The following is a 27,947-nucleotide window of genomic DNA, read 5'->3' as shown; positions in this document are numbered from 1 at the left end:
AGGGAGGAAATTCAGGACAGAAAAGCCACAAAAGTACATCTTCTGACCACCAGTTTCTCTGCCAAGGACGCACAGGGATGGCCATGAGGCAGGAGCAGAAATCCTACTGAAAAGTGACCAGGGCTAGTGCTCCAAACCCTTCTGTAGCACTGCTCAGCAGGTGGCTTCCCTCACAGGCAGGAAAGGGACAGCACTGGCAAATTAAGCAGGGTACACAAGGAGTAAAGTGAGTACATAATTTTACAGTTTGTTTCCCTTTTGCACATTAAGCATGAAAAGTAAAGAGAACTGTATTTTTTCTGCCTGTAAATAAAGGGCAGAAAAAGGGGAACAATGATTACCTCTTGTTTTGGCTCAATTTTATAAAGAAATGAGAAATAATCTTCACCCAGGCTAATAAAACTTGTGTATGAGACATTTAGAGAGGGACCATGTGGAGACCAGGTTTGTATCCATTGAATGCTCTATAAATACAATCATCTTACTACCTACTCCTTTTAAATTAGACAAAACAGACTTGCCAAGATTGCTATACATATCTCTAGGATGTTCTAAACATGCAATAGAGCTGAGGTTAGGGGAATGCAGACATTCAGGATTTCTGTTGTTCCTAACAGACCACGGCCCCTGGAGGCCTTTCATGCACTTCCATGTGTCTTGTAGAGGAAGCAGCTACTAAGAAAAGTTTATAAAATTAAACACATAGATATAGATTATTATGATGGATGGAGAAGATATTATACATATGAAAAATTTTCTTTTACAGCTGTATCATTGGTGTTTTTTAATGTTCAGCAGAAGTGGCTCCCGGTTTCCTTTCCTTTTGTTTCTTACCAAACTCCTTAGACTTTTAAACAGTATTACTGTTAGTATTCATAAACTATTTAGACTGAGTTGTAACAGGGTAGTCTCCAAGGCCCAGATCCATGAAGATGTTTAGAAGTGTAATTCCTATTACATATGCCCTATGCAATTTCCTTTCCTTTCCTCTTTTCTTTTTCTAATTTTTTTTTTTTTATTTTTTTTTTATTTAGGGAAGAAACGCTTTTAAACAAGATTTAGAGAGCTTAATACATTCATAAATCTGTGTCTAAAAACCTCACCAAGAGTAAAGGGAGTTTCTCAGCTGACTGGCTCTAGTCAGATAGTGAAATTCTGAGATTTAGGATGTGATGATGACAGCTAACATCACGTAAAATACAAAACAGGACCATCTTTGACCTAGAGAAGACTCGAAATCACAAGGCTCAAGTCAGGGTGGAAAAATATTAATTACTAATAGTCCTAAATCTGAAGAGTTGATGTGGAACAATTTATGGGTGATATATTGAGATTCAGCTCTTTCATAAGCACCTAATACACTTTTCAAGCAGTACAGAAATGTTAATAAATTGCAGTGCAAGACCAACTATAATGTTTAAGTTTTAAAAATAGATATGATAGGATAAGGATTTTCTGGTTTGAATATTTAATTTGCAATTATAAGAAATAATCACACATTTAAGCTTATGTATTTTTTATGACACAATATACGAATGGAGATATTTATCTCTATGATGAAGTAGAAAGGCAAGAGATAATTTCTTCCTCATCTAACTTTACAGCTCATCAGACAGCTGTGCAATTTATCACATGGATTTTTCTGTACTGCCTGTGGTTTAGTATTCTAACCTCCCTATGACTTTAACCAGCACCTTTCCTCTCTTTGGCCTCAGCTAACTTGAAAAAGAAGATCTTTTGCTCTACGTTTTGCAGATAAGTTATTTATAATCAGAAAATTGTCTCAAGGCAGGTGTCAGAGACGTAAGGATTCAATCCTTTTGCAATGACAACTTTTAACAGCCTTGGAGATCATTACCTTGTGCTCTTGCAGTGTTTTCTAACCCCAAAAATGGGCAGATATGCAGTTCTCAGTGCTCTGGAATGGGTTGGATGCTGGAAGTCAAATGAGCTAGAGAAGCAGACTACAGCTATTATTTTCTCTACAATTTTTTCTACAATTGCTGCACATTTTCCTATCTCTTCCATTCTCTGAGAAGTGTAGTTGACTCATATTAAAGGCACCTGGATGCAGAGATAGTTGCAGATAAGAAGCAACCTCAGTAAATCTATAAAAATCTAACACCTCCCTCGTCTTTTTATAAAAATGTCATGTTAAAAAACCTCCGTGCTAAATGGAAGAAAAAGCCAAGAAGGCCTGGTTTTGAGTGGTTTGAATGTAGTTATTTTTAACAAGGAGCACATCTTAAAACTTTTCACCTGTTAAGCCTTATGCCTGGTTATGGTAACGTGTATTAGTCACCATGACAACAACAAATTGGAGCACACATGGATAAAACAGTTCTGGCTGAAAAATTTATAATTCTTTCCTGTAAAAATGTTAAATGTTCTGCAGACCAGTCGAATCCTCATTATTTGCTTGGGTTTTAATTCCTAGAGGAAGACAATTTTTTTAGCTCCTAAAATGTTTGGCTTTGAAATAATGGAAACAGGTTCATGGTGTACTTCAGATTTAAAATACTTCTGATGCTCGGTGGCCAAAATGACCCCTGTCTAGCAGAAATGTTCCAAGGAGGCATGACAGAACGAGGAGAAATGTACAGCTGCTCTCGAGTACTCTGCTGAACAAGTGGCTGCCGTCCTTACCACGCTGCAGTGCGGATCACCAGGTTTGCTCTCACGTGCACAGCGCTCGTGACTGCCACAGAAGTGACAAAAACTCGGGGCACCATGAGTCCAACTCCCCACAGTGCCTCTGCCGAGGCAGGGTGCAACCTCAGCTGGGCAAGGCCTCCGGACCGACACGGGGAGAGCAGCAGGACACACGGCGGGGGCCAAACTGTGCAAACCGAGCTGTTTACACGGTTTCCCGCTTCGGAAGAGGGAGCCAACAGAAACACGAGGAACAGAATCCAAAGCTGCCCCGGGCGCTGGCGGTGCCCCCGTCCCACTCGCACGCACACACGGGGCCGACACACGGCAACCACACGGCAGGACACACGGACGGACGGACGGACGCGCGCACACACGGCCCCGCACGGGGCCCACGAGGTACGGACTGCTCCTCATTTCAGCGACACGACACCCGAGATAACAGCACGGCAACAGACTGCACATCCAGAGAGGGACAACACAGCCATTCATCGCTGTATCTTACATTATGGACCTGATGGATCGAGGAGAAAGGATATCCTGCATTCTGGTTGGTCCAGATCTCACAGACCGAAGACTGCTAATATAAACAGAAAACTGTATCTCATCTTGTAAATATTAATGCACTGCAACTGCCAAAAGGCAAGCAAGAATAATTAGGAAAAGGCTTGCAATAACACTAAAGAAGGAAGTAAAACAGTTGTAAAAAGTAATTTTATTATTTATTGGCTGACAAAATATTTTTGGACTGACAGAAAAGAGACATAGCTTATTCAGAGACTTTAGAAGAGGTTTCAGACTGTAAGTACAAGAAAACAATTTAGTCAGAAGCGCTAATGATGCAGAGATAAACTCATGCAAGCATAAATAGAAACTGCCTAGAGCAGAAGAAATATTGGTTACTTTCAGTTTTTGGCAGGGAAGAAGTTTGAAGTCAACATCCCAAGCAAGTTTTGAGACTTAAAACTCTCTCTGTTGGAGACATTCACAGGGAGAAAGGAAGGGGAAAATCTGGCAACACGATTAACAGGAAAAATACATTTTCTTTATAACAATTACCAGAAATGAATGCATTGCAATTTAGTGAAGCAGCTGCCCACCATCTCCTTCCAACAACAGTCCCTTTGCATACTAATATACACATAATATTACCTTTGGCACTGACCATGACCCCAGTGTGTAGATGAAAGGTTTCAGCCTACCCTCTACATTATCGTACAGAGAATCTGTAGTAGCAAAGCAAAGTAAGCATATTGTAGCATCTCTAGCAAAAGCAGCAGAACTAGGCAAGCACAGCATTCACCAGCATCTTTTCTATATTTCCTTGTTTGGACAACCATCAATAAAGCATCTGTGGCACCTCAGCAAAAGCTAAGATAACATTTTACAGTAGCCAGGCAACTAAAACAAAGCATCAGACATAGGATCTGCCCACGCTATCTTCAGCAGGCAGCAACAAAAGGCAATAAACAGACATGAAAAATGCAACTGCAGCATCCAGAAGAGATAGCAATTAATATTTCAGTAATTTAACAACATCAAGAACGTGCATTGCTGGTTTTTGTCAGCAGCGACAGCAGGAATTTAGCACTAATGCTCAAATCAACCCGAAGAAGTGCAAGTCTTCTTAAAATATGCTCTTACCTTTTGTAGCCTGCACCCTGGCTGGTGACAGAACAAGTTACCACTTCTATATACTGTCAGGGAAGCCTGGCATCCTCTGGACTGACTATAGAGTGCTGCCAGACAGCCTGGTGGCTGTCTAATGTTGTTAATTGTCCCTTATTTCCTTCATCATCTGAAATGCATGAGCACACAACCCTTCCTTCAGCTTCAATCATTTTAATACTTTCACAGATGTGGTTAATTCCACCTCCCTCATCTTGTTTTCGAAGTTCTTTGCTTCTCTTTCCTGCTGTGCAGGGCTCTACATTTTGATAGCATTAGCTGATTAAAACTTTGACTTTTCAGTCTTCTACCTCATCCCCTGCAACTTGCTACAAACTAGTCCTCCTCCACGTGATGAACACATAGTCCCAGTGCAAGATCAGCAGCAAAACACTGCTGCAGCTTCTTCTGCTGTGCCATCCTTAGGACACTGCACTAGTGGTTACCAATGACTTTCTCTGTTTATGTCAAGAAAACTGACTTCTGGATGTTCTGGCCATACTGATCACTGTGATGCCTATATCTGTTAGCCTCAGGTGGGGAAGATTCCTGAATAGGAATCCATGGCAGAAGATTGTGCCTCTGCTTTGCAAGAGAAGAGTAAAGAGGAAGCATTTCCATGCTGGTGCAGCATGCCCAAACATGTGGTCATCAAGGTAGTCAAGGTAGTGAAGAAAACCGACGGCACTGCTGTTTGTACACACCGAGGTACCAAAAGCAGGAGGGGATGCAGCAGGATACTGCATGCTGGCAGATGTTTGATTTCTCCCCAGCACTGGCAAGGGGTTGCCATGATGTTGCCACACTGTGCAGCCACTTCTCAGCACCATGATATTATTGAGACAAAAGTGTGCTCTTAAATGCTGCCCCTCTCAAGGACTTGCCTTTAGGGACTGGCATTGGGCCGCAGCCAGCTCAGTCCTTCAGCTGCCCCAGTGCTAACTCAGGGACAGGGAGCCCTGCAGCACGTGCGTGCTCAGGCTTCAAGTTGCTCCATTTAAAAAGAGGACAGTGAATGAGTCCTCTCTTACACATGCCAGTGGTATCCACCCTGCCCCTCCCTCCCCAGCCCACCTTTTCCCAAATGGAAAGTAGTGTGCAAGTCTCTGCTTCAAGAACTGTTCAAGTGAACTTCCCCCAACAAAAAGATTTACCTTCAGAATTACAGGTTTGAAGGATTTAGACTTAAGTGAAACAATTTTAAAATACAATGCACAACAAATCAAGCAGACCAGCAGAGACTGAGAATTTCCCACAACTCCACAAATGCCCAGTCAGGTGGACAGCAGTGCAAAACTCATTACTCAGTTTTGCTTTCATTAATGTTTGAATGACTAAGGTACTGAAATGCAGTGCAGATGGAACATTAATTTATGGATGGCAATGAATTCAAATTCAGAAATCAACCTTTTCCTTGCCCCATTGTAGAAATATTTAGCATTTACTATATACATAGTTTATATCTTCAAAGTACTTAAAATTTTTAACAAAATAACCAGGAGAAGTACCTAAAGTTGCATATCCCTGTGGTGGAGGGGAAGGAACCAAGGCAAGGAAAAAGGTTAAGTGAATATCAGAGGCCAAAAAACAGGCAGTAGAAAGAGGAATGAGGATTAGGCTTCAAACTCTCACAACTTTCAGCTCCCAAAACATATGCTCTCAATAAAGCCCTGAAGAACTCACTCTGTGCATACACTCCCACCACAGTAAACACAAATACGCTTGGGCACCCAATACCACTGACACAGAGGCTCTGTGAAAGAGTTTAACAAAGAACATTTTCCTAAGTAATATGGCAAAGAAGAACAAAACAACAGCATCATCTATTGCCTGATTAATATCAAATATGTCATTATCTTAATACTTCCCAAAAGATAAATGCTCACAAGTAAGGTCACAGCAAAATTCTGCTATCATAACCTTTTTGTGGTGTCCCATGCATAAAAGGTTGCCCTGTCCAGTCATGGTGGGACACAGCTCTGACAAGAAGGAGGGGCAAAGAAAGGGTGAAAAGAATTATCCAGGGAAAACTTTAGGCTTCCTTCTTGTAGACTAGCAAAACATGGCTGATAATCTGAAGAAAGAAAGTAACTACAAGACTGATCATAGAAATCATATGCTTTCTAAGGAGAGGAAAGTGGCAGTAAAGAATATCTGGACAGTACACACAGGTGCAGCAGGAGCCAGGGGGAAGGCAGTCCAGATGCATTCATGACAGCTCAATGAGTTTCACTCAATGGCACGTTAGGAGATGTTAAAGATTTACCTAGATTAGGAGTAACTATCCTTGAAAAGTCACAGAAGATACTAAAGGACCAAAGAAGGGCTAAAAGAGTGTTTAAGGAAGGTTCAGAAGGTTACAGCCAACCTCACTGCAGGGACCAGTAAGTGACTAGAAAAGTTTAAAAATCCAGTCACCATCCCCTGGTTTTCATGACCTTCTGACATAATTCCTGGCCATCTGAAATAAAACACTCAGGAATATATTTATGCATGTGTATATTTGTATCTATGCATACATTATTGAGAATAACAAAGAAAAAGTGTAATATTGCCTCCATGTGCTACCAAGACAGTTTCTATGCGCCAAGAAAAATTCAAGATGTTCACAATGAGGTCCTTCAGTATGAATCATCTCAGATCAAATTTCCTTCCTGTGTTGGAAAACTGGCCAATTAAATTAGCAGCAGCAAGGAGAAGTACAGCAAGACTTGGACACTGTGTGACTCCTGATGCAGCATGTTTCAAGGATGATTATTGGTATTTAAGCACAAATGGACTGAACATGTCGAGGCAATCTGCAAGGACCTGCTCTATGCTGTGGCTTGGAGGAGTGCCAGTGCTCTCTAAGGAGGATCCTGAAGTGAGGGACTTCTCAGAATGGGGTAAGAACTGAAAACAGGTCTGATGACCTACAGATCAGTCAGATTAAATTTAGTAGGATTACACAGAAAAATACAACAGCAAATAAATTAGCAAAGTGATTTAGGTTAGGGGAAGTCAAAAAAGATCTGAAAGTTTCAGTATACTTCAAATTAGATAGAGCAGTCTTTCAGAAGAATAAGGATATAAATCACAGGATAATTCATGCTGCAAGGAAGCTCAGGAAAGCTCCACTCCAACTGCAGCTCAAAGCTGTGAGATGAGACCAGATTTCTCAGGGCTTCATCCTGTCATGTCTTGAAAACTGCAAGGACAGACTCTGTGAACAACCTGTCCCCCTGCTTTCCTGTCCATATGGAGAGAAAGCTCCTTGTGGCATCCAGAGTCCCTCTTTCAGTTTTAGTACCCAAAGCCACGTCTTCTCCAGCCAGCCATGGTTGTTCAGACTCTCCTCAGAGGGCAACTGCTTCAGGTCCCAACCATCTCGGTGGCCCTTTGCTGAATTTACTTCTCCCATTATGAAATACCTCAGGTATTTAATAAAAGTAGATGCTGCATCCCTGAATGTTCTCAAAGCTCTGGGAAGAGCTTGCCTTACTAGCAGAAATAACTGCAAATTCTCCTTCCCATAAAAAAAAAAAAATCTTCAGAAATTTAGAGTGAAATTTGAAATTTGTATTTCTTTCAGAGAAGCAGAAACTCATAATGTCACTTCTTATTAGAAGAATTACACACTGTGCAGCGGTGTATTTCTTCTTCTGCTGCTGAAAATACTTTACATGAAAATTCCCAGGCAACAACTGGGCCCCTAGGGCTGGCTCTGTGGCAGGCAAGAAGTGGGTGATGGGTGAGCTCCTTCTCATTGACAATACCCCTTCTGCTGATGCTGCCAGCTTCCAGTGTATCCCAGCCTCTTAGCCTTACAGAGAGGATACAAACTTCTGGACAAACACCAATGAAGTTTATCAGACTACAGGTATTGACCTTTCTGCAAAAAAAATACCTCCAAACAACAAAAATACTCCTTCAGAAAAGCACCCCATACTCTAAGCACAGCTTTTTTTCCAGCAGATCAAAAATGTATATGTTAGATATTAAAATTCAGTTTTCATAAAATCTTTTCAATGTAGGCCTTCTAGTTCACAAGAGCAAGTGTGAAAAGCAGTAAATTAATAAAGAACATTTTTCCTTTTCCTGGTGTGCTATTTACAGCTAAAGTTTGGATCATTAATACTGAATACAGAAGAGGCTTCCTCAATTCCATTTGCTGAAGCAGCTTGTAGGTACGATCCACCTCACATGAATTCAGTTCTAAAATATTAGCTTCTGTAACATTCTTGAAAAAATTCTCTCTCTCTGTTCAGACAGAAATTAAGAAGACTTCTTACAATGCCTTTATCAGTTTACTTGTCCATTGCCCAGAGCAGTGTTGGATACCCATCCATGGAAGTGTTCAAGGCCATGTTGGATGGGGCTTTGAGAAATCTGCTCTAGTGTGAGGTGTCCCTGCTCAGGAGGTTGGAACTGGATGATCCAACCCAGTGATGGTTCTGATTCTATGAAATACACAATTCTCAAGGGATCTATGGAAGAAAATGGGCTGAAATTTACAGATCAAGATACAGCCATCTACGGTGTTTGCATCTGTGTGAATTACAAATACAACTGCCAGCAATAGATGTAGCTAAGCATTCTTCTTTTGATGTTAAATTGAAGGTCGTCACAGTTCAGTCATCTTTCCATATTAAAAATATAATGCACCTAAAATATAAACCTTAGAGAATTTTGTTTGGATTTTTTTTTTTAGATAGCTGTCTATTTATCCTCCCAACATAAACTATTTTATGTTATAAAAAAGGAAATAAGTAGCCTAAGAAGTAACAAGAGAATGAATCTAGATGACCATATTTCTGTATTTATTGCTTCATAAATCAACTAGTAAAGAATTCTGTTATTTCATGAGTAATTTCAACTATACCTTCTTCACTGTTTCTTAGATAATCTCATTTTACACACCAGTATTCTCTTGGGCATATTTTTCCTCATTCACAGTAATATTTAAATCCTTCAAAAGCAGAGGAGATGAGAAAACAAACACGAAACAAGTAAAAAAAAAAGTCATACTGTGGTTTTAAGTTACAAAACTAAAGATGACATTTTAGGCTCCTTCAAACTTTCTGTACCATCTTACTCAACCTGCAACATCCCTGTATGTCAGTTTTCCTAGCTGAAAAACAGAAAATATGATTTTAAATCACAGCCCAACAGCGCACTGGAAATACAAATGCATTAATATCTGTGAGGTATTAGGAAGACATTGCTGAGTTGAAAGTATTATTTCAGAAAGAAGCAAAATTATTTCACAATTTTAATATAAACCTGCCTTTGCTAATTCTGGGGTTTTTTTGTTGTTGTTGTTTTTATGACATTTCTCCACTTCTGTAGGTAAAGAATATGTTTACTAAATCCATTTAAATGATTGTCCCCTGCATAACAATCCTAACCCAGGAATGAATTATTGTATCTTACAAAATAATGTTAAAAGGCAGAATCCCAACAATCAGGACAGGTTTGCTTCACACTTACTGAGCAGTCATTACAATGACCTTACATTGAAGCCATCTTGCATTTAGGAGAAAAAATCTAAAAATTTAAAAAAGCAAGAACCCTCAGACCATGTGACTGAAGCACGCAGAAAGGCTTTCAAAATTAAGTCTGAGTTCAGCAGCTCTGGGCAAGAACTTCTCTTGTCAGCCTTTGTGAACAAATTTTTCAACTCTCTCAGATCTTATAAGATCTCTTCCTTCCATGGCAGCTCTCTGGGGTGCCCCCATAGGGGCCATGACTGGGTTTACCCTCCTAGGAAGGTTACTCTGACTCACCACTCCAGGCTGGAGCTGTCCCCAGAGAGGCTCCTGCCCACTGCCCCCCAAAAGGACAGCCCTGTCCCAGCTCGGGCTGTGCCGCAGGCTCAGGAGGTGTGACAGCATCAGGGGACACCTGCCCCTGCTCTCCCTTTGCAAGGAGCGCCGTGGGCAGGGGTGCTTCCCGCACCTCCCTGCAGGCCTGCCGTGGCAAAGATGGTTCTGTTCCCCCCTCCTGGCTCAGGGCAGGGTGCAGAGCTCGGAGCACCACGGCAAGAGGTCTTATGGACCAGGGTGGCTAAAAGCACGACTCACCTCTGGCTCATGTAACAAATAGCCAGTGCCTTGGGGCTGGAAGTCTGGAACATGCTTGCAGCTGGTACCTGAAGCTTCTCTCCTGCCTGGAGAATTGCAAATCCTACAAAGGTGGTGTTTTGACTGATGTCTTTTAATGAACATGGCTGTGATTCCTTTCAACCTCCAAGGTTCTTCCCTGCACCTATTTCAGGGGTGAATAAAGAGCCCAATCCCTTCAATGGGACTCCTCCTCCTATCGATTTTGGTTCCAAAGTACTCAAGCTTTGCCTGCATGATTTCACTTCTATTTTGAAGGTTTAGGCAATCTTAAGAACAACCTCAGCTATTTTAAACTCCATCAATTTGATCATACTAACCTACAGTTTGCAGGCTCAAAATTCAACATCCACAGCTAATGATGACTCAGACTACTAATTTCTTCCTAGATTTTTTTTCCTCCCTTTTCTTTGGAAAATAAACCATCTCACAACCTCCTGTATATTTTGGCAGTTATGATTTATACAACCAGACATCACAGACTTTCGGAGCTGGATGATCAATGGGGGAGTTGGATGACCAAACCTATTCCATTGGGGAATCTAAATTGGTTAGACTCATTGTTTATATCACAATTTTCCCCTTAGGGCACAAATAGTCTGCTAGGGAACTGTAAATGAAGGTACATGCTGGCCTTGAGACAAAACCACCCACATTAAGTAAATTTAAATCAGTGCTTCCTCCAGGAAACAAAGAGTTGTATTACTTACAAGCAGATTTGATTATGGTTTGAAGAACTGTTTAAACACATCTAGCACATCAAAGGAAAACAGATTTAAGCTGCTGTGCTCATTGTTTAAGAAATATTGGTTGATTGATGCAAAGATCAACATGATTGATGACTCCTTGTAACAGCTTAGTGGAAACACAGGCCATAGTAAAGATGGAAATATCCAATTTCATCAAAATATCTTCAGATTTTATATTTTAAATTAAGGATGAGATAGTCTCATTCTAACAATTTTTTAAATAAAATCAAGTTCATGAAAGCAATACAGTAAATAAGTTCACAACACCATTTTGGCCTCTCTCTTCAAGGCCATAAAAACACCCACTAATCTCATAATCCAGAACATACCTAAAACTTCCAAAACCCCACAGCATCCATTTGTGCACATTTGTGAACTACAGCATCCAGTACACATGCAGATTCATACAGCAGCATGCAAACAGCCTGGCAAAGAAAGGGTTAAGACAAAAGAACATTCTCGAAGCAATTCAAACAATCCCTCTAGATCATTCTGTAGGTGAAAAGTATTGTAGCTGGGAAGCTGGACTGGTATCAGTTCAGAAATTGCTCCTGATCTGACACAAGCCAAAAGAACCAGCAAACTGCAAGGAGAAAGTTGCTAGATGAAAGAAAAACCCAAAAAACCCCACAACACACAGAGCAGAAGGTTTATGTTAAGAATCAGTTGGATCTCCTTTGCTTTGCAGAAACAATTATTTTACTTTTAATTTCAAAGAGGCTTTGGGGGAAAAGACTGAAGGAAATATAGTTCATTTTGGCAGAGCACACATTGCACAAAATAAATTTAAGAATCTATTTTTGGGCTAGAATGGTTGAAGAAATCCCTGATTAGTCTCTTAATGGGGTGAATCCAATTTATTGAGAATGATCACCAGAGGGAGTCATTGACTTTCCCATTAAAGTCAAAGGGAATTTTACATACATCAGGAATGCAGAATTTGGGGGCAGAGCTGAAAAAGACTTCAAACAGATTGGAGTTCAGGGAACAACACAAGCCACGTTTTATGGATTTAATCTGAATCCATTTTCCCCTTTGGAGTCCCAAAGGATGACAGCTATATTCAATGGTTAAAATTAGAGAGAAGGCACTGAAGTCATCCATTCAGTGGGTGCACATCCACAACAACAACAGAAAAAAACCCAACAAAACCCCTAAAAACCACAAGCAAAAAACCCAAAAAACCAAAAAAAAAAAAACCCAAAAACCCCAAAAAACAATCATCCACTCACTCACCCACCCAACCAACCAAAACTCCCCATCAACAAAAAAAGTCCCTCAAGCACTTAATTGGTTGTGCAGGAGTTTGGAGCGGTATAAGTAATCACTGCTCAGTTTTCTCTTTGGACATGTAGCATATCAGTCCTTCTGGAAATACAGTATTCAACAACACAAAGAAAATCTCCAGGTGTCATTTATTAGAGTATGCCATACCTCTTGGGAATACCAGTAAAACAAAGGAGGGAAACGGAGTCAGAAAAAATTGTTAGCATAGGGGTGTTTTTTTGTTTTGTATTATTTTTTGTCTTCAATGCTAGTGACTAAAAGAGGTAATGAGTTAGGGATATGTGAGCAAAGTGATAAAAGGAACTAATTAGAAAAACCAGCGTATTCAGCCACAAGCAAGTGTGCATTTTATGCTCAAATACCTAAATTTCATTAAATATTTTCATTTTAAGAACCTGTCTTTTCTTTGCTGGACTTCAGCTCAACCATATTCTTGCCACAAAAGCCCAGCAGACTTTGGTTTGAAAACAAGCTCATTCACTCAGCAACTTTCTCCTTAATTCTGTACTAGAATATTTTAGAGCAGAAAATCAGATTAAAAAAGGGCAAGGCTACAGCCCCACCCAAACAAATGCAATTTCACTTCCTTAGAAATGTCCTCTGAACAAATGGAATTCAATTTGCTTCTGTGTTCCCAGGTAATGGCAGCACCTTGCTTTGTTTGTTTTTATTTAATTACTTCTTGCTCATGTAATTAGCTGACAGACTGCAGCCTTTTGTTCATTATAATACAGTTATTTGCATAGCTGTTTCCATTTTGAGGCTGAATTTTGGACAGAGGCTCTATTTTGGGTTGTGGCAGGCAGAGCCACTGCTGGGAAGCCTCATGCAGGGAAGCATGCAGCAACCTGGTCCTTCGTGGAATGAGTTGCTCCAGGAACTGCCCTGGCTGCCCATCTGCTTCTGACGGCAAATCAAAGTCCTGTTTCCAGCATGCAGCATAAGACCTGGCTGTCCTTCATCATCATAGGTATCAATGAAAATCAGTTGAGCTCATTCTAAAGCATTTTTACCAACAGACTGTCCATGCATGATCTAGTGTGCTTTAGACTGAATATTAGAAAAAATTTCTTCACTGAACGGGGTGGTCAGGCATTGGAGTGAGCTGTCCAGGGAAGTGGATCAATCATCATCCCTGGAACTGTTCAAACAACATGTAGGTGTGGCTCTTTGGGACGTGGTTTAGTGGAGAACATGGCAGTGCTGAGTTAAGGGTTGGAGTTGAAAACCTTAAGGGTCTTTTCCATCCTACATGGTTCTATGGTTCTGTGGCATCACTCAGAGTATGCTTAATTTAAAGTTATCAGTACTCTTGCAGTGGTTGGATGCAAAAAATTTAGACATGGAGGCTACCTTAAGCTTTCTTTCATGAACAGCTTGATTTAATGCCCAGTTGAGTCTAGTGCTATTCAAATAATTTTTTGTATAGTTAAATCTTATTTTTAAATAATCAAAATATATCCCCAGATCACAGTTTTGCAGAATGCTGACCCTTCCCATTAATAAATGCAGCAATCATCACCCTTCAAGTCCTCTGAGTTTCCAGCAGTGAACTGATGCAAGCTTACTTTTATCTATGTTGCTCAGAATTTCAGTAATCTGCACCTTATTATGAAAATGAGGGGCAGAGTCAGTGCTGGGGGAAGACTGCACACTCTGGTGCACAGGAGCCACCTTCATCTCAGCCTCCATGCACCTAAACACCCTCAGCCCTCTGCCTCTGAGGAGAGATTGTACACCAACACATCAATTTACACTACTTGAAATATAGAGAGCTGGAACAGACAGCTTGGAAAAATTGTCAACCTTTGTTGTTTACAACTCAGCCTTCATATACAGCCCTCTGCTGTGGTCAGGACTAGTCCTGTAACCCAGAGCAGCAAGGCCCAGCCTTTTAATGGCACCGGTTTTAGTCCTACCTGTGCCATCTGCCTCTCCAGCTTTGACCGGGGAATATCATCAAAATAGTTTTCATTTCTTCTTCTCCGTGCATCGCCCTGCATGATAATGTGGGGAACGTCCAGGGAGCCACCAGTAGTGAAAGTGCTTTGGCTAAGTGATGGAGACAACTGAGGAGGAGTGTGGTTACCACTGGGTTCCTGGACAGAGAAAGAAAAATGCAACATAAGAAGAACAGCATACTGCTGACTTCAAATCACACATTTAAAAGTGCATTTGAATTGTTCACGCTAAAAAAATTATGGAACAATTCATGCAGTAGAGATTATTGTGGATGAATTTTGAGATTTGCTACCTGAAGTGCCGAGCCCATGTGGAAGGAAAAATAGTTCACTGATTACATGAACTAGTGGCAAATTTCCTCCCCAAAAGCTCCCTGTGTAATATATACTCTCTCCTAGAGATAAAACACTGAGCTACTTCTTGTCAAGGCCCAAATAAAGCCATTATTTAGGATTAGCTATTTGTAAGATGAAATACATTCTCACCACTTCTGAGCAGTAAAAGTGATTTGAACACTAGCAACACCTCTTGCTGGAAAAAAGAAACACATGCCCATTTACACAGTATAGACATTTTGTTGCAATTTTTATAGGTTTTACAGAACATCCATTTGAACTTGAAGTACCAGGTATCAGAAACAAGATAAATACCAATTCCTAGAATGCATGAAAGCATCAGAGCACAAATATTTTACCTGGCTTTTCTCCTTACCTCTACTGGACTGTAATCAGTCAGTGTGCCAATACCACACAGAATTGATACATAAGTGCCACCTAATAAATAAACAGGTCCTCCTGGTGTACATTTCACCAGGACCTGCCACCACACTGCCCACAGCCAGACATCGTGCTGTATGTTTGGAAACATGCAGTCTCTCGCACATGACATCTCTTGTTCAACCAGCTACAAACATCGGTGTCCAGGCCCAGTGTCCCACAGTCTCTTGGAGCTCCATCAGCAGGAGCAGGGAGCTACAGTGCACTGTCCAGTCTGCACCAGCACTGCCCAGTGTGAGCAGGAGAACACTCTCACAGCAACTGAATGGGAAATGCTCCTCTCTTGGGATGCAGGGTTCTGGCAGATGGTACCCAGGAGCAGGTTTGCTCAGTGCAGACCTTCCCTAAACCACCTGCTGCTGCAACGCTCCATTTTAGTACCTAGCAACAAGAGGGGACCTGAAGATGGTGGAGCAAGCAAAAACCTGCTCCAGTGTGGAAGGTAAAAAAGTTCTGCCTTTTTATTTAAAGAGAGAATTAAAATGGATGATTCATGCATTATTACACTGAGGCAAGCCCAGTTCTGAAAAGCATCAGAACTCCATGCTGTTAATAAACAAGATCTGGTGTAAGAAATCAGAGAGTTGTAATCTCTTCCAAATAGAAAGGAAAGTTCAAGTCATAGTAATGCCTGATATCAATATTTGAAGTGTAGGAGTCTATGTCACATTAGTCCTTGCAATCACAGTAATGGATTAGTATTTTTCATGTTGTCAATAAGAAAAATGTTAGGAAAATATAGCTCTTTAGTAATTTTTAATTAACTGGGATTTTAGTTTTTTAAAAAAATTCTCTGGTTTTCCTATGATCTGAGACAAGCACTTGACATTTCCCAGGGCATAGAAAAGAGTATTTTCCTCTTAGGAATAATCTTTTCCCTCCTTCACAAAAATCCACCTACATTTGGCCCAGTTAAAAGCTTCTGGAAAGCTGTATTCTGCACATGCTCAGTTGGTTTGGTGAGGCATAACCTCTAAAACCCACCCTCCCTGGGCACACACCTCTAACAACATGGTGCACACATTTCTGCTCTGAAAATAACCTGAGTACATGGGCACCAAACAAGATCCTCTTCAGCGAGTGCTACCTGCTGCTTCAGCCAGGAGGGTAACCTCTCTCTGCTCTGGATCAGGATTCACCCACTGTTGCAGGGCCACCAGTGTATGAAAGTGACAGATGAACACAGAGATTCCAGCCCTCATCGAGCTTTTCATATTTTATCAAACTGCTTATGAGGAGGAAATTCACTCTGAGATCTATACTGGAAGATTGCTGGCAAGGCAATACAGACAAGAACTACCGACTCAAGAAATAAAAGAATTACTGTGCCTCTGCATTATGGAACAGTATGTCATTGTACAATTTTATGCTATTTTCTCAAAGTTGTCCTTCACAGCACAGATGGATCCTCAACTGTGCAGCGTGTTGTCATCTACTCAGCACCGTGTTATCATTAGTTACCATGTAGTCAGTACTTTATTCTTGCCTTGCTTCATGGCCCCAAACCTCTCTCCTAAACCCTTTCTAAATCCTGTTCTGAAGATAAGATGATTAATATTGTCGTAGTCATGATGCTCATAAGTGCTCTACAAATGTCAATCAAATAATTTTCACCACACCTGTGACTTCTGGCATTTCATTATCACTACTTTAGTGTGGGTGACCAGAGACACACAGACAACAAAGGTTAGAAAGTACCACTCACTCAATCACAACATCTATTTCTCCATTTCCCAAGTGCTTGAGTTCCAAACTCCATGTCTGCTGATCTAATTTTCAGCACTGCGTACTCAGCACTTGTATAAATCAGACTCAAGGCTCCAGTCAAATATGCAGATTGTCAATTAGTGTCTGTTTAGGAGGCAATTAATTAATTAACTTACCACAAATTATCCAAGTTTTTTTGTGGCAAAAACAGGTGTAAGTCTACAGTTTCATAGTTATAGCTATTCCTTTAATCATGAGCCTGTCTCCCATTCTTCCTCACTCCATATCCACCTTTTCACCTCCTTAAACAAAGCTGCAGACCAGGCATGGACACCCTTGCAGGTGTCCATGGCCTCAGTACCACGCTGCTGTTAGTCACCAGGTACTCATATCGTGTTTCTACCCAGCTGTGAGTGCAAGGACACATGAACTGCAGGGGTGTCTGATCACATATTTCATTATAAGATCTGCCCCATCCCCTCCCACACCTGCTGCTCCTGTACACCTGGAACCACAGAGGTCAGGGCTGGAAGGGAGCTTAAGAGATCCTTTCCCAAGCTGCCTGAGCACACTTCATGTCCCACAGATGTTTGTCTAACCTGAAACCAGGAATTCTCAACAGTGAACTAATTCCTGTGTTAAAATATCATTACTATTTCAACCCTTCTTCTCCAAATTTCTGCCAAAATTGTTTGTCCTTCAGTTTAAATTCTGGCCTCCCATGCTGACTGGGTGAGGAAGAGCTCCCATGAAGAACATGGAAACTGGTCCTGTAACTAAAGATTACTCAAAGAAAAGATGCATTCAAGGAAAGAAAGCAAGATTGCCTAGGTAACCCAAGATCCAGCAATTTCTATACTTTTGTGTATAGAAAAGTATATTTGTATAGTGTCTGTGTGTATATATATGCAATATATATATAACATATATATGTTTGAATATAGTATATTTGAAATCAAAATAGTGTTTCTTAGTACACAGTAACACACAACAGAGAATAACATATGTTGTGGATATTTTTAAGATTTTAAGGAATTTTTGCTTTTTATCAATACTTCTACTTTGAAATATTTTAAAAGCTAATACAAAACCAGTTAAAAAAGATGAAGCATTAGCTTTGCTTAGCTTGAGCTTGGGAACTTAAAAGCAGACTTTATATAGCAAACTACCTTCTCTACTGATGTAGAGCAGCCTTATCTAGTGGAAAGTGCTCCTGGCCATTGCAAAGAGGGTTGAAACTCGATGATCTTTAAGGTCCCTTCTAATCCAAACTGTTCAGTGATTCTATATAAATCAATCTTACAGCAGCAGCAGACGGTTTATTTAAGCCAATTTTCATGATACAAATTACTGCAGACTACAAACTAAACACTATGTCTTTCTTTTGTGTGAAATGGCATAGTAGCAGTTGATGGGAAAGAAAAACTTCATTCCAAATGCATGTCCTCCTCTTTAGGATTCCCTGTGAATACTCCAATTGCAAGAGGTGATAAATGACATTTAGCACTGGCCCGCATCAGTAACTCTAGCTGTGCAGCAGCAGACTACTTTTTATCATTTTGACTACAGATGGAGGACATCCAGTTTTCTCTTCCATATTAACTGAGAATATACAGCCCTGACCAAGAATGTGGCCTGTGGAAACCTTCCCACTTGCTGAGTAGGAATTAATTATCCAGTCCAGAGTATTGAAGGCATTCAGCAAAAAAGTCTGCCTTTTTATCTATTTCTGTTTCTTGGAAGTGTTTTAACACCTGCCATGCATCAGGAATCATTCACAAAATACATAAATATAAAATACAAGAAAAACATCCACACATTTATGCAATGTGCCTTAGAGCACATTACAGATTTGTCAGACCTTTTAAAATATGGCATTGGGAATAGCTTGAATTAAGGGCTTGGATCTAAAATGTCTGCATGGGGCATCTGAGAATAAGCAGGGTGAAAACAGGTCGGTCACAGAAATTTTAAATACACTTAAAAATAAGCCCTCATTCTGTCTTTTTGTATTTCTATTAACACTGGGAAATTTAACTTGGGAGCACAGACACCCTGTGACATTTTGAAATTTAATCCCAAACAAGATTCCTGTCAGAAATGCAGCCCCATGAAAATAACAGGATCCAATCAAATGCGAAAGGTGTGACCTAAAATATCAAAATAAAAATGTTGCTATGAACTCTGTTGGAGAGAACCCAGTAGGAAGTGGCCATCAGACCACAACTTGGTAAGAGTAGCAGACAACAAGTAAGCAAAGGCATTGGATTGGAGAAACTGAGCAAAGGTAGTGTAATGAGAGATTAAATGTGGTGAAGTGTGGAAAAACCCCAGGGACACTGCAACAAGGTTTCTGAAAGAGGGAATACAAATGAAAATTAAAAACATGATGAAACTTTTGATATACAGACACACCTTAATGGCATTTTTATCTCAACACTTTCAAGATGTTTGCCTTAAAGAAAGCTTAAAGCATATGTCTGAAAAGTAAGTGCAAACATTTGAAAACGTGAAAGGAAAATGGTAACTCTCCTGCAGTATTGATCAGCTGGGCTGGGAATCCTGTGGGCAAATGAAGACATGCATCTTTTACATCCCTGGTCCTGAGTTAGCTTCCTTAGCAAAGAGAAGCTGATACTTCTGAGATTCTACTTATCTCATTCTAAGGCAGACATCTGAAACAGGTCACACAGATCACCCTGTGAAAATGTCAATATATCTCTGCTGGCCACAAGGGGAGGTGAGACAGAGCAGGTCAGCCTAAGGCATCCATAATGTACAGCTCTGAAGGGAGGTAAGTTGAACCACACCCAAAGCAGCCATTGTTTTCATGTGAAGGTTATTAAACTCTTGCTGACTTGTCAAGAAATGCAAACAAATTTTCATGGGGACTCACCCTGAGGGTTATTGACCGAGGTGGTTTCTGAGGAGGATCTTCGTGAAGCCTGTCTCCCAAAGATGCCAGAACACGCTTCCGGTGGCCAATCAAGCTAATTTTTAAGACCTGAAATAATATCAAAAATACATCATTAAAAGAGCACATGGCAACCATTACCTGAACATCCATTCAGATTGAAGCCATTTTCTCTTTAAACCTTTTAACAAGTTAGTCCTCTAGACAGGCTGAGCAGACAGGGAACTGTGCAAGGCAAACAATCAACAGAGAAAATGAGAGGTGAGATCAGAGGAAAAACACTGTAAAATGAAGGAAGAAACTAGAGCATGTATAGGTGCAAAAAACTGGAAAAAGGCAGACTAAATCATGAGTAAAGAGGAAACAAAAATGAAATGAGAAGAAGGCAGAAGAGCAGGAAGAAAAAAGGGAAGGGAATGAGAAGACTGGAGAAGGAAATGCAAAGGTGCATGCAAACAGTGAGTAATGAGGATTAAAGTGATTCATGGGATGGATGAAGAAAAGAGTGAGAAACAGCCAGTGCTTGCTTAGAGGAGGCAAGAAGGGAAAAAAGGAATTTTAGGATGAGTAAATGTTCCAACTTCTAAATCTATTAACCATGCCTTTAACAGTGTTGCTAGGAAAGGCTTAAAACTGCAAGATTTGGCAGAGGAGGAGGAGGAGTTTCTCTCAAAGTGACCTTGCAGCTGGGAATGCTAAAATTGTTGGTGTGGGAAAACTCCATTTATTATGCTGAATGTTGTTCATCCTCCTATTGTTTTGAGAAGTGGAAGTCCTGTGGAGAGATAACACACTCTCACGGACATGGGGGAAGCCTTGTGCTATAGAGAGGCAGGAGCCTCTCTATATTCCCTCTATATCCCCTCCTGCCAGCTAGAATGGAGCCATGTCCCTGTCCCTCTGTCACCTGGTGTGGTTAGCAAGGTGATGAAATAAATTCATCCTTTGCATTTTGGCTGTGGTTTGAGGGTTGCCCTTGGTTACCTGTATGTGCAGATTCACACAAAGTAATCTCCAAATATCTCATACAATTTGTTATTATGTAGAATCATCCTTGTGTAAGAAACACCGGGTGGACAAGCTTTTACCCTGGAGTTGTATTACTTTTTTTATCAGATGCAAAATCTCTGTGGCACAGAAACAGGTCCATCAGTGGATACATTCACACACCTCATGCTTGTCCAAACTCCCAGAAAACTGCCAAAAAGTTGTCCCAAATTTACAGCAACTACTCCTCATTTGTATTTCTCTGTGTCCTTGCCTGATACAAAACCACTGCTCTCAGGAAAAGAGGGAGAGCAGAAGCAGCCAATTGGAAATTTTAAGTATTAGTGGCAAAAAAAGCATATTTCAATGGTATTCTTTAATGGCTACAATGGCTGTAGTGTAGAGTGTATAGCAGCACTAATTGTAGCAGCAAAACCTCTGCTCTGCAAACAGCAGTGTCCTTACATAACTCCTCCAGACTGTACGTGTGGTTTCATACTCCAGAGCTGCCTCCATTCCCTCTCAGAAAACAGTACTTCCCACTATATTTAGGACCACCGTGTGTCAACACCCTTCAGCTGAGAGGAAGTTCTCACTCAACCTAGAAAAAGTAATAGTCCCCAAAAAACCTGGAAATGCTGCATCTTAAATGAACAACTACCTCAGCTTAAGCGGTAGCACTCAGAGCTGCAACTGATGAGAAGAAACAAAAAAACCCAAACCCCAGCAACTCCCCTGCTACATCTCTTAGATGCAGGATCTCAAAATATGGTACAGCAACACGCTGTCATTATTCCAGTGTCCATGCCTACCCATCCATTGTCCTGCCCATCCACGTGCACACGAATCCATCCACGTTTCCTCTGTTAGATGCCTCTGTGCCATCTGATACTGCTGAACATCAATAACCCCTTTGCTGCCCACATCTCCAGAGTGATGGGCTATGACATGGAGCAGATGGAGCCTTCCTCTGAGAGGCAGCTCACAGGGCTGCTGCAGACCCTGCAGCTCAGCAGCGGGCACACGCTGCGCTCCCACAAACCACCCTGCTATGTGCTGTCCTTTCAGTCTAAATCTAGAGAAGCACGAGCAAAGCTGAGATAATGCAGCACACAGAGAAATGCCTGAGGCATGCAGGAGACTTAGTTATGTATTCAGTTTACACTGAGTGTTAAACAGAAGGGTGCACAGTTTATCTCTGTTTTTAACTATGTGAAACACGTGAATGAACCACAGCTGCTTTAGACATTACTCAGATAATGCACTTCAGTGAACTTGCTTTTTTCATAATGCTTCCCCATCAACAAGATCATTTATCCAGAGATTTTTAAGCCAAGCTAAAGTTCTTCGGGTTGTTTCAAGGTCCTCAGCACTCTGACTGCCTTATTAGCTATATCAAACCACACAAAGCAATTTTCTTTGACTTCACAGAGCTGTTGAACAACAGGAGAGAAGAAGGCATGTGTCTTGAGGGATACACACATAAGAGATTAGCAGACAGGTCTCAATGACTAAATTATTTCAAAAACTGCTCTCAATTTGAAGGTAATACAGCTCTTTAAACAGCACAGGCACTGCTAAGCTTACTCCACATTTTGTTTTTCTATTATAATGGTGGTCACCCCAAATGTGAATGGCAGGGAGTTAACAGAAACATATGGTCCCCAGGCAACAGGCAGCTGCATCCCAGCCTCATCTGGAGCACATATCCCATTAACTGAAGACAGCTGTATTCTTCTGGAAATTACTCCCTAGCAATTTTCTTACTTGGAAAACCTGTTTCCCAATGTAAAATACTGTTTTCTGAAATACTGCTACATTTGAGTTATGAGGGTTTAACAAACATCCTGAAACTCTGGAAACTTGTCCTGTGACGGATTATCCTTGACAGTATTTATCAAAAATGTCAAATATCACAAATATAGGTCAACAGTGTGGAATGGTACAGCTGCCTAAAGCAGTACCATAGAAATACGCTACAGTTGAAAGTCTTGCACTAAAACAGCCCACAAGGTAGCCTTCCTGGTATATAATTTCTATAAATCAGGTTACAGTGAACACTGAACTAACACTGAAAACAGTCAATACAGCGCACCTAAGTGTCATGCAGCGAGGCATTTTGTCAAATGGATTGTAGCCCCCTTACTACACAACAATGAAATGAGTGTGGCTGCAGGAATCAGCAACAACATGTCGTCAAACTCTTCAGAGTAGCTCAAGGCTGTCCACAGTATGTTATTTCATCACTGGGACAAAAGGAAAAGAAAAAAGAAGCATGTACATGACATGCTTCTTTCCACACTGATGGCAGGATACCCGAGACAAGAATGATATTACTCCATTTCACATATTTGAAGTTGCAGTACAATTAAAAGAGAATGGGGCAAGTCATTCATCCAAAGCACTGACACATGCACAAAAATTTAATCTTATTTTTACTTCTGTACTCTGCAATGATTAGCATACAGAATGAAATTCCACTAGGAAATGTAAGAAATTCACAAATATAGCCAATGTAACACTTTGCATTTAGATCTCTGGCTTAGTTGACAGATGTTTCAAAAGATACATGTAGCCCAATAACTCCCTGATGACTGTGTATGTGCAAATGCTGGAATTAACGAGTAATTCCACCTAAAAATGAGCTTTATTTCTGCAACATTCTTCTGCCTGATCTTTTCTCTAATTGAATAATATTATTTAATACTGCATGATTCTACATTTTTTTCCAGAATATTACAAAGAATACTGAAATTCAAGACATTAATTCTCCTTCTTTTGGAATAATCTGAAAAATTTTTGTATGGACTAAAATTAGGATCATAATAGCACAAGAGGTCTGGACTAAATAGCAACTGGACACTAGGAACCACCTACAAAATATAAAATTAAAGAGTGATCAGAACAATGCTAGTGATTCTCCAGTAGCAGCATCAGACACCAGAATTCAAGAAAAAAATGGTAAATGCAAGTCAAAAGAATGGGATCTTCCTATTTCTGCAAGAAAACAGCTCAAAACACTTGCTAAAATCAATATTATTAACCATTTTACTGCTGGTCATATTGGAATAAACTCCAAGCTATCAGGAATTACAGATGAAGGGACAGATTTGATTATTACCCCTCTCCTGCCACAATGCTGCCCCACAGGGCTAATCCTAAAACATGGCAGGGCCCAGAATAGCCAGAAAGTGACCCCAGATCAACTGTGCAGCTCACCTGACCAAGGGGATTGAAAATTACAAAAGGATTAAACTTACTTATATAAATTTTCAGCAACAATTTTACACATCCTAACCACAGAACTGCTGTCAATGCTAACAGCTAAAACAAATATACAAAAACAACCCACCAAACAACAACAAAAAAAAAAAGGTAAAAACCCTCTATATTCTGCATTCTGACCGAGATTACTTGGTGTAATAATTGGTATATTTTGAAAATTAAATAGGCCCAAGTAATCTATGATACTTAAACTCAAAGAGGGCAGGTTTAGATTGGATATTAAAAAGAAATTCTTTACCGTGAGGCTAGTGAGGCACTGGAGCAGAAGAGTTGTGGATGTCCCATCCCTAGAAGGGCTCAAGGCCAGGCTGGATGGGGCTCTGAGCAACCTGATCCAGGGGCAGGTGGCATGTCCATGGCAAGGGGCATGGAACCGGGTGCTCTTCAAGGCCCCCTCCAACCCAAACCACTCTGTGATTCTGTGAATGCCCAGTGGCTTTAGCAGCACCAGACAAAGCCAAATCCAGTCAAATCATATCAGAATTCTACTGCATTTTTCACACGGGAATACTTTAAGCTCTTTCTCAGCACATGGCAACAGAGAAGCACCAAAGCATCCTGCTGGCCAGAGGCTTGCTGCAGCTTCTCTGGTGTCCACATCTGCAGGGGAGGCAAGTGTTTATTATGCCTAGGAAGACACCTGTAAGAGACTTGTTATTTCATATCATAATGATTTCACATCATAAGGATATGAAATATGTGTCACAATCCTGTGGAATTAATTACCTATTTGGAAACTGATGTCAGTTGTCTTGATGACAGCATTTCACAAAGGCCAATGGCTGTCTTCTAAATCCCATTTCTAGATGTCATCATGAGGAACTGATGTTTCTTTGGTCCCCGATCACTCAAATAAATAACTGAGATGCAGATTTCCATTTAATGCCATTGAGAAGGCAAAGGCCAAGAGTCTCCTCCAAGTAAACTTGCCATTGCCACCCCAGGTCGGACTGAGAGAATTCATTATTTTTTGTAGGGATTCTCAGGAAAGATTTTGTCCTGACTTGGCCAATCGAGCCATTTTTATCATTAAAGTGTTTTCCAAATTTGCTAACAGAAAATACCAGGTGCTAGTATTTTGGCTCCACTAAAGATAAAAATAATAACAGTAATTTTGAGCTTGTAATCAATAAACATTAATATTTAAGTGAAAAAAATCTATTTAATATTTCCTTTTAAAAACCTAGGAAAATGCAGTGAAATAAGACTTGGCTGAAACTGATACCTGGCCATTTTGACTCCTGAGGATGTGTCTCAGGTTGCATGCTGGACTGTTTCTTAAAAACAATTTTTTAATTAAAAAGTTAAATACACAGCTTCTTAAGAACTAAGTCACAGTTCAATCATTTTACAAGCCTCAGATGTAATGATAAACATTACATTTGTGCATTTTTGTCACATTAGTCTCAAACCCCCCTAAATCAGAAATCCTAAAGATCTGTTGTACATACAAACACCAAGATTGTTACAATAGTGATTACCTATTCTAAGAGGCAGGGCTGAAAATATTATTTATGTGAAAAATGGCAAGCACTAAGCAGGTCTGTACATAAAGGAAAGCATTCCGTTTTCACAGGAAGTAAGTAGAAAAACTATTAGAGAATTTGGAAGGTGGACCACATTCCCAAATGTGTGCTAGAAGACAGACTGTTCCCTCCACTGAGGACTTGCATTTTCACCTGTGTGTCGAGCTAATGATAGATCCAGTTACTGGTTCAGATCAGATCTGAAGAATGTGTGGTCACAGAGACCAGAAGCACTTACTCCTTGAGGTCTTCAGAGTTAATCATGTAGCTCTACAGGAGAGCAATTGCAGTACCAATGTGTTATCCCACAACATTCTGCAGGATTACTTACACAGCAGATAAATTATAATTAAAGTTACTGGTAGTATAACACACTTCATAATGAGCTAATAATTTATTTATCTATTTTTAATAGGCAATTATCAGCAAAGTACATTAATCTGTACACAAGCATGAAATACAGCTCATGTAATGAGAAATAACAGATGAAATAAAATCTCTATAGAAAATTTTAATAGCTCTGAAATGGATCCTTTTTTTCTGATTTTGATCTATTTTCATTGCAGACTTACTTAATTCCAAGCAAAAGGAAAAAAACCCCAAACATTCAAGCCTATTTAAAGAATGAGACACTTTTTTACTAAATAAATGGCTTTTTAAAAAACCTTCTAATAACACAGAATAATAAGAGTTTTTACCGTATCAGAAGAAGCAAACAGCTATTCACTGTCTGGAGTAAAAATGCAGATTACTCTAGCTCACCATCATAACCAAGGCTGTCATGAAAAGGTAAGCTCTGCAATATATCAATATTATCAGTCAATTATAAAGATATTAATATATTAGGATTGGAAATGGTTTATTTCTATATAATGCAATTATTTAATCTGATAAAAATTGCAGCAAAAATAGTGAAGAACCTAAGATGGTGTAATATCTTCTACTACTAGAGTTAATTAAAGTTCCTCTATGTTTTTTTTGATTTCTCTTTTAAATCAGCATTATTTAGATATAAAATGATTGCAGAAAGACTTGTTATCAACATACAGAAGGAAAACCCAAACACTGGAGAGAAGAACCTGGACTGAGGATTAGAACTAACATTGTTAAGAAATTTTACTCAGAACAGACCTATCTTCTCAGTATATTTGCCAGTACCAGATGTATGCATGAAGACCTAATTACTATTGCATCATAATCATTTCAGTTTAGTGAAACTATTTTTCTGTATTGTAAAACATTCACATTAAAAGCACTGATTCCACTCCTGAATAGATATTCAAGCCAGACCAAAGTTTAAGCCAGATCTATGCACAGAGGCTGTGGCTTCATTCTGGCTCTGCTATAACAGAGCCACAAAACCATGGAAATCATTTAAGTTGGGAAAGCTCCTTAAGGCCACTGAGTCCAACCACAGAACTAAAACTGCCAGGTCCAACACTACACCATGTCCCCAAGTGCCACTCCTAGACATCTTCTAAATATGTTCAGGAATGGTGACTCCACCACTTCCCTGGGCAGCCTGTGCCAGTGCCTGACAATGGTTTTGGTGAAGAAATTTTTTCCCAATATCCAAACTGAACCTCCCCTGGTGCAGCTTGAGGTGATTTCCTCTTGTCCTGTCACTTTTAAGTTGGGAGAAGAGGCCAACTCCCACCTGGTTACAGCCTTTTTTCTGGTGGTTGTAGAGACCAAGAAGGTTCCCCCTGAGCCTCCTTTTCTCCAGACTAAGCATCCCCAGCTCCCTCAGCCATTCTTCATCAGACTCGTGCTCCAGACCCTTCCCCAGCTCTGTTGCCCTTCTCTGGACACAATCCAGCATGCCATGGAGTGCTTAATACAGGACATACAGCAATCCAAAATGTACTCATCCCTTACAGCAGTGTATATCCCAGAGTTAGGAACATGACAATGCATTACTGCTCTACTGGTAACATTAATATTTACCCACTTTATAACAGGAAAAGTTGTAAAAGAATCATCATAATAAAAATCTGAAAAGTGTTTGTAGGCTTTGATACAAGCACTGGTAATGTCAGTACCCTACTACTATGAACTGACAGCATGAAGCTGAGTCCACAACCCATCCCAATTCATTGCCAAAATACAGGTGCATTGTCCTATAAATCTCATGAAAACTGTGTGGAACTGCCTTCTTAGAAAAAAGATGTGCAGAAAGAAGTACCAGGGTTTGGTCCAACAGGAGGGGTTCTGAGCTGCAGTGGGAGCACTTGCAGCAGAGCAAGCTCCCAGGGATCTCACTCCTGGGATCCAAAAATGGACCTGGGAGGTGGACAGGAAGCAGCTCTGTGTGTGGCCAGCTCCTCATCTAC

At 40.3% G+C, this 27,947-nt stretch overlaps 1 protein-coding gene across 15 annotated transcripts in view; it reads right to left on the bottom strand.

Annotated features, from left to right (window-relative positions):
• ANKS1B (ankyrin repeat and sterile alpha motif domain containing 1B) overlaps positions 1-27,947 on the bottom strand; it is a 407,265-nt gene that overhangs the window by 29,236 nt on the left and 350,082 nt on the right. For 7 of the 15 annotated variants that reach the window (XM_063154820.1, XM_063154817.1, XM_063154818.1 and 4 more), the window contains 3 exons: positions 19,799-19,906; positions 14,377-14,556; positions 3,158-3,232 (listed from right to left, as the gene is read on the bottom strand). In XM_063154820.1, coding sequence (XP_063010890.1) covers positions 3,158-3,232; positions 14,377-14,556; positions 19,799-19,906 — 363 coding nt within the window. Of the gene's footprint in view, positions 1-3,157; positions 3,233-14,376; positions 14,557-19,798; positions 19,907-21,615; positions 21,815-27,947 lie in introns of those variants that run through there. The other 8 variants (XM_063154829.1, XM_063154819.1, XM_063154822.1 and 5 more) reach the window with 4 other exon arrangements.

This window comes from Melospiza melodia, chromosome 4 (assembly GCF_035770615.1).
Source record: "Melospiza melodia melodia isolate bMelMel2 chromosome 4, bMelMel2.pri, whole genome shotgun sequence".
Classification (NCBI taxonomy): Eukaryota; Metazoa; Chordata; class Aves; order Passeriformes; family Passerellidae; genus Melospiza; species Melospiza melodia.
The sequence above is the reverse complement of the archived record's forward strand: the minus strand, read 5'-3'. Positions and strand labels throughout refer to the sequence as shown.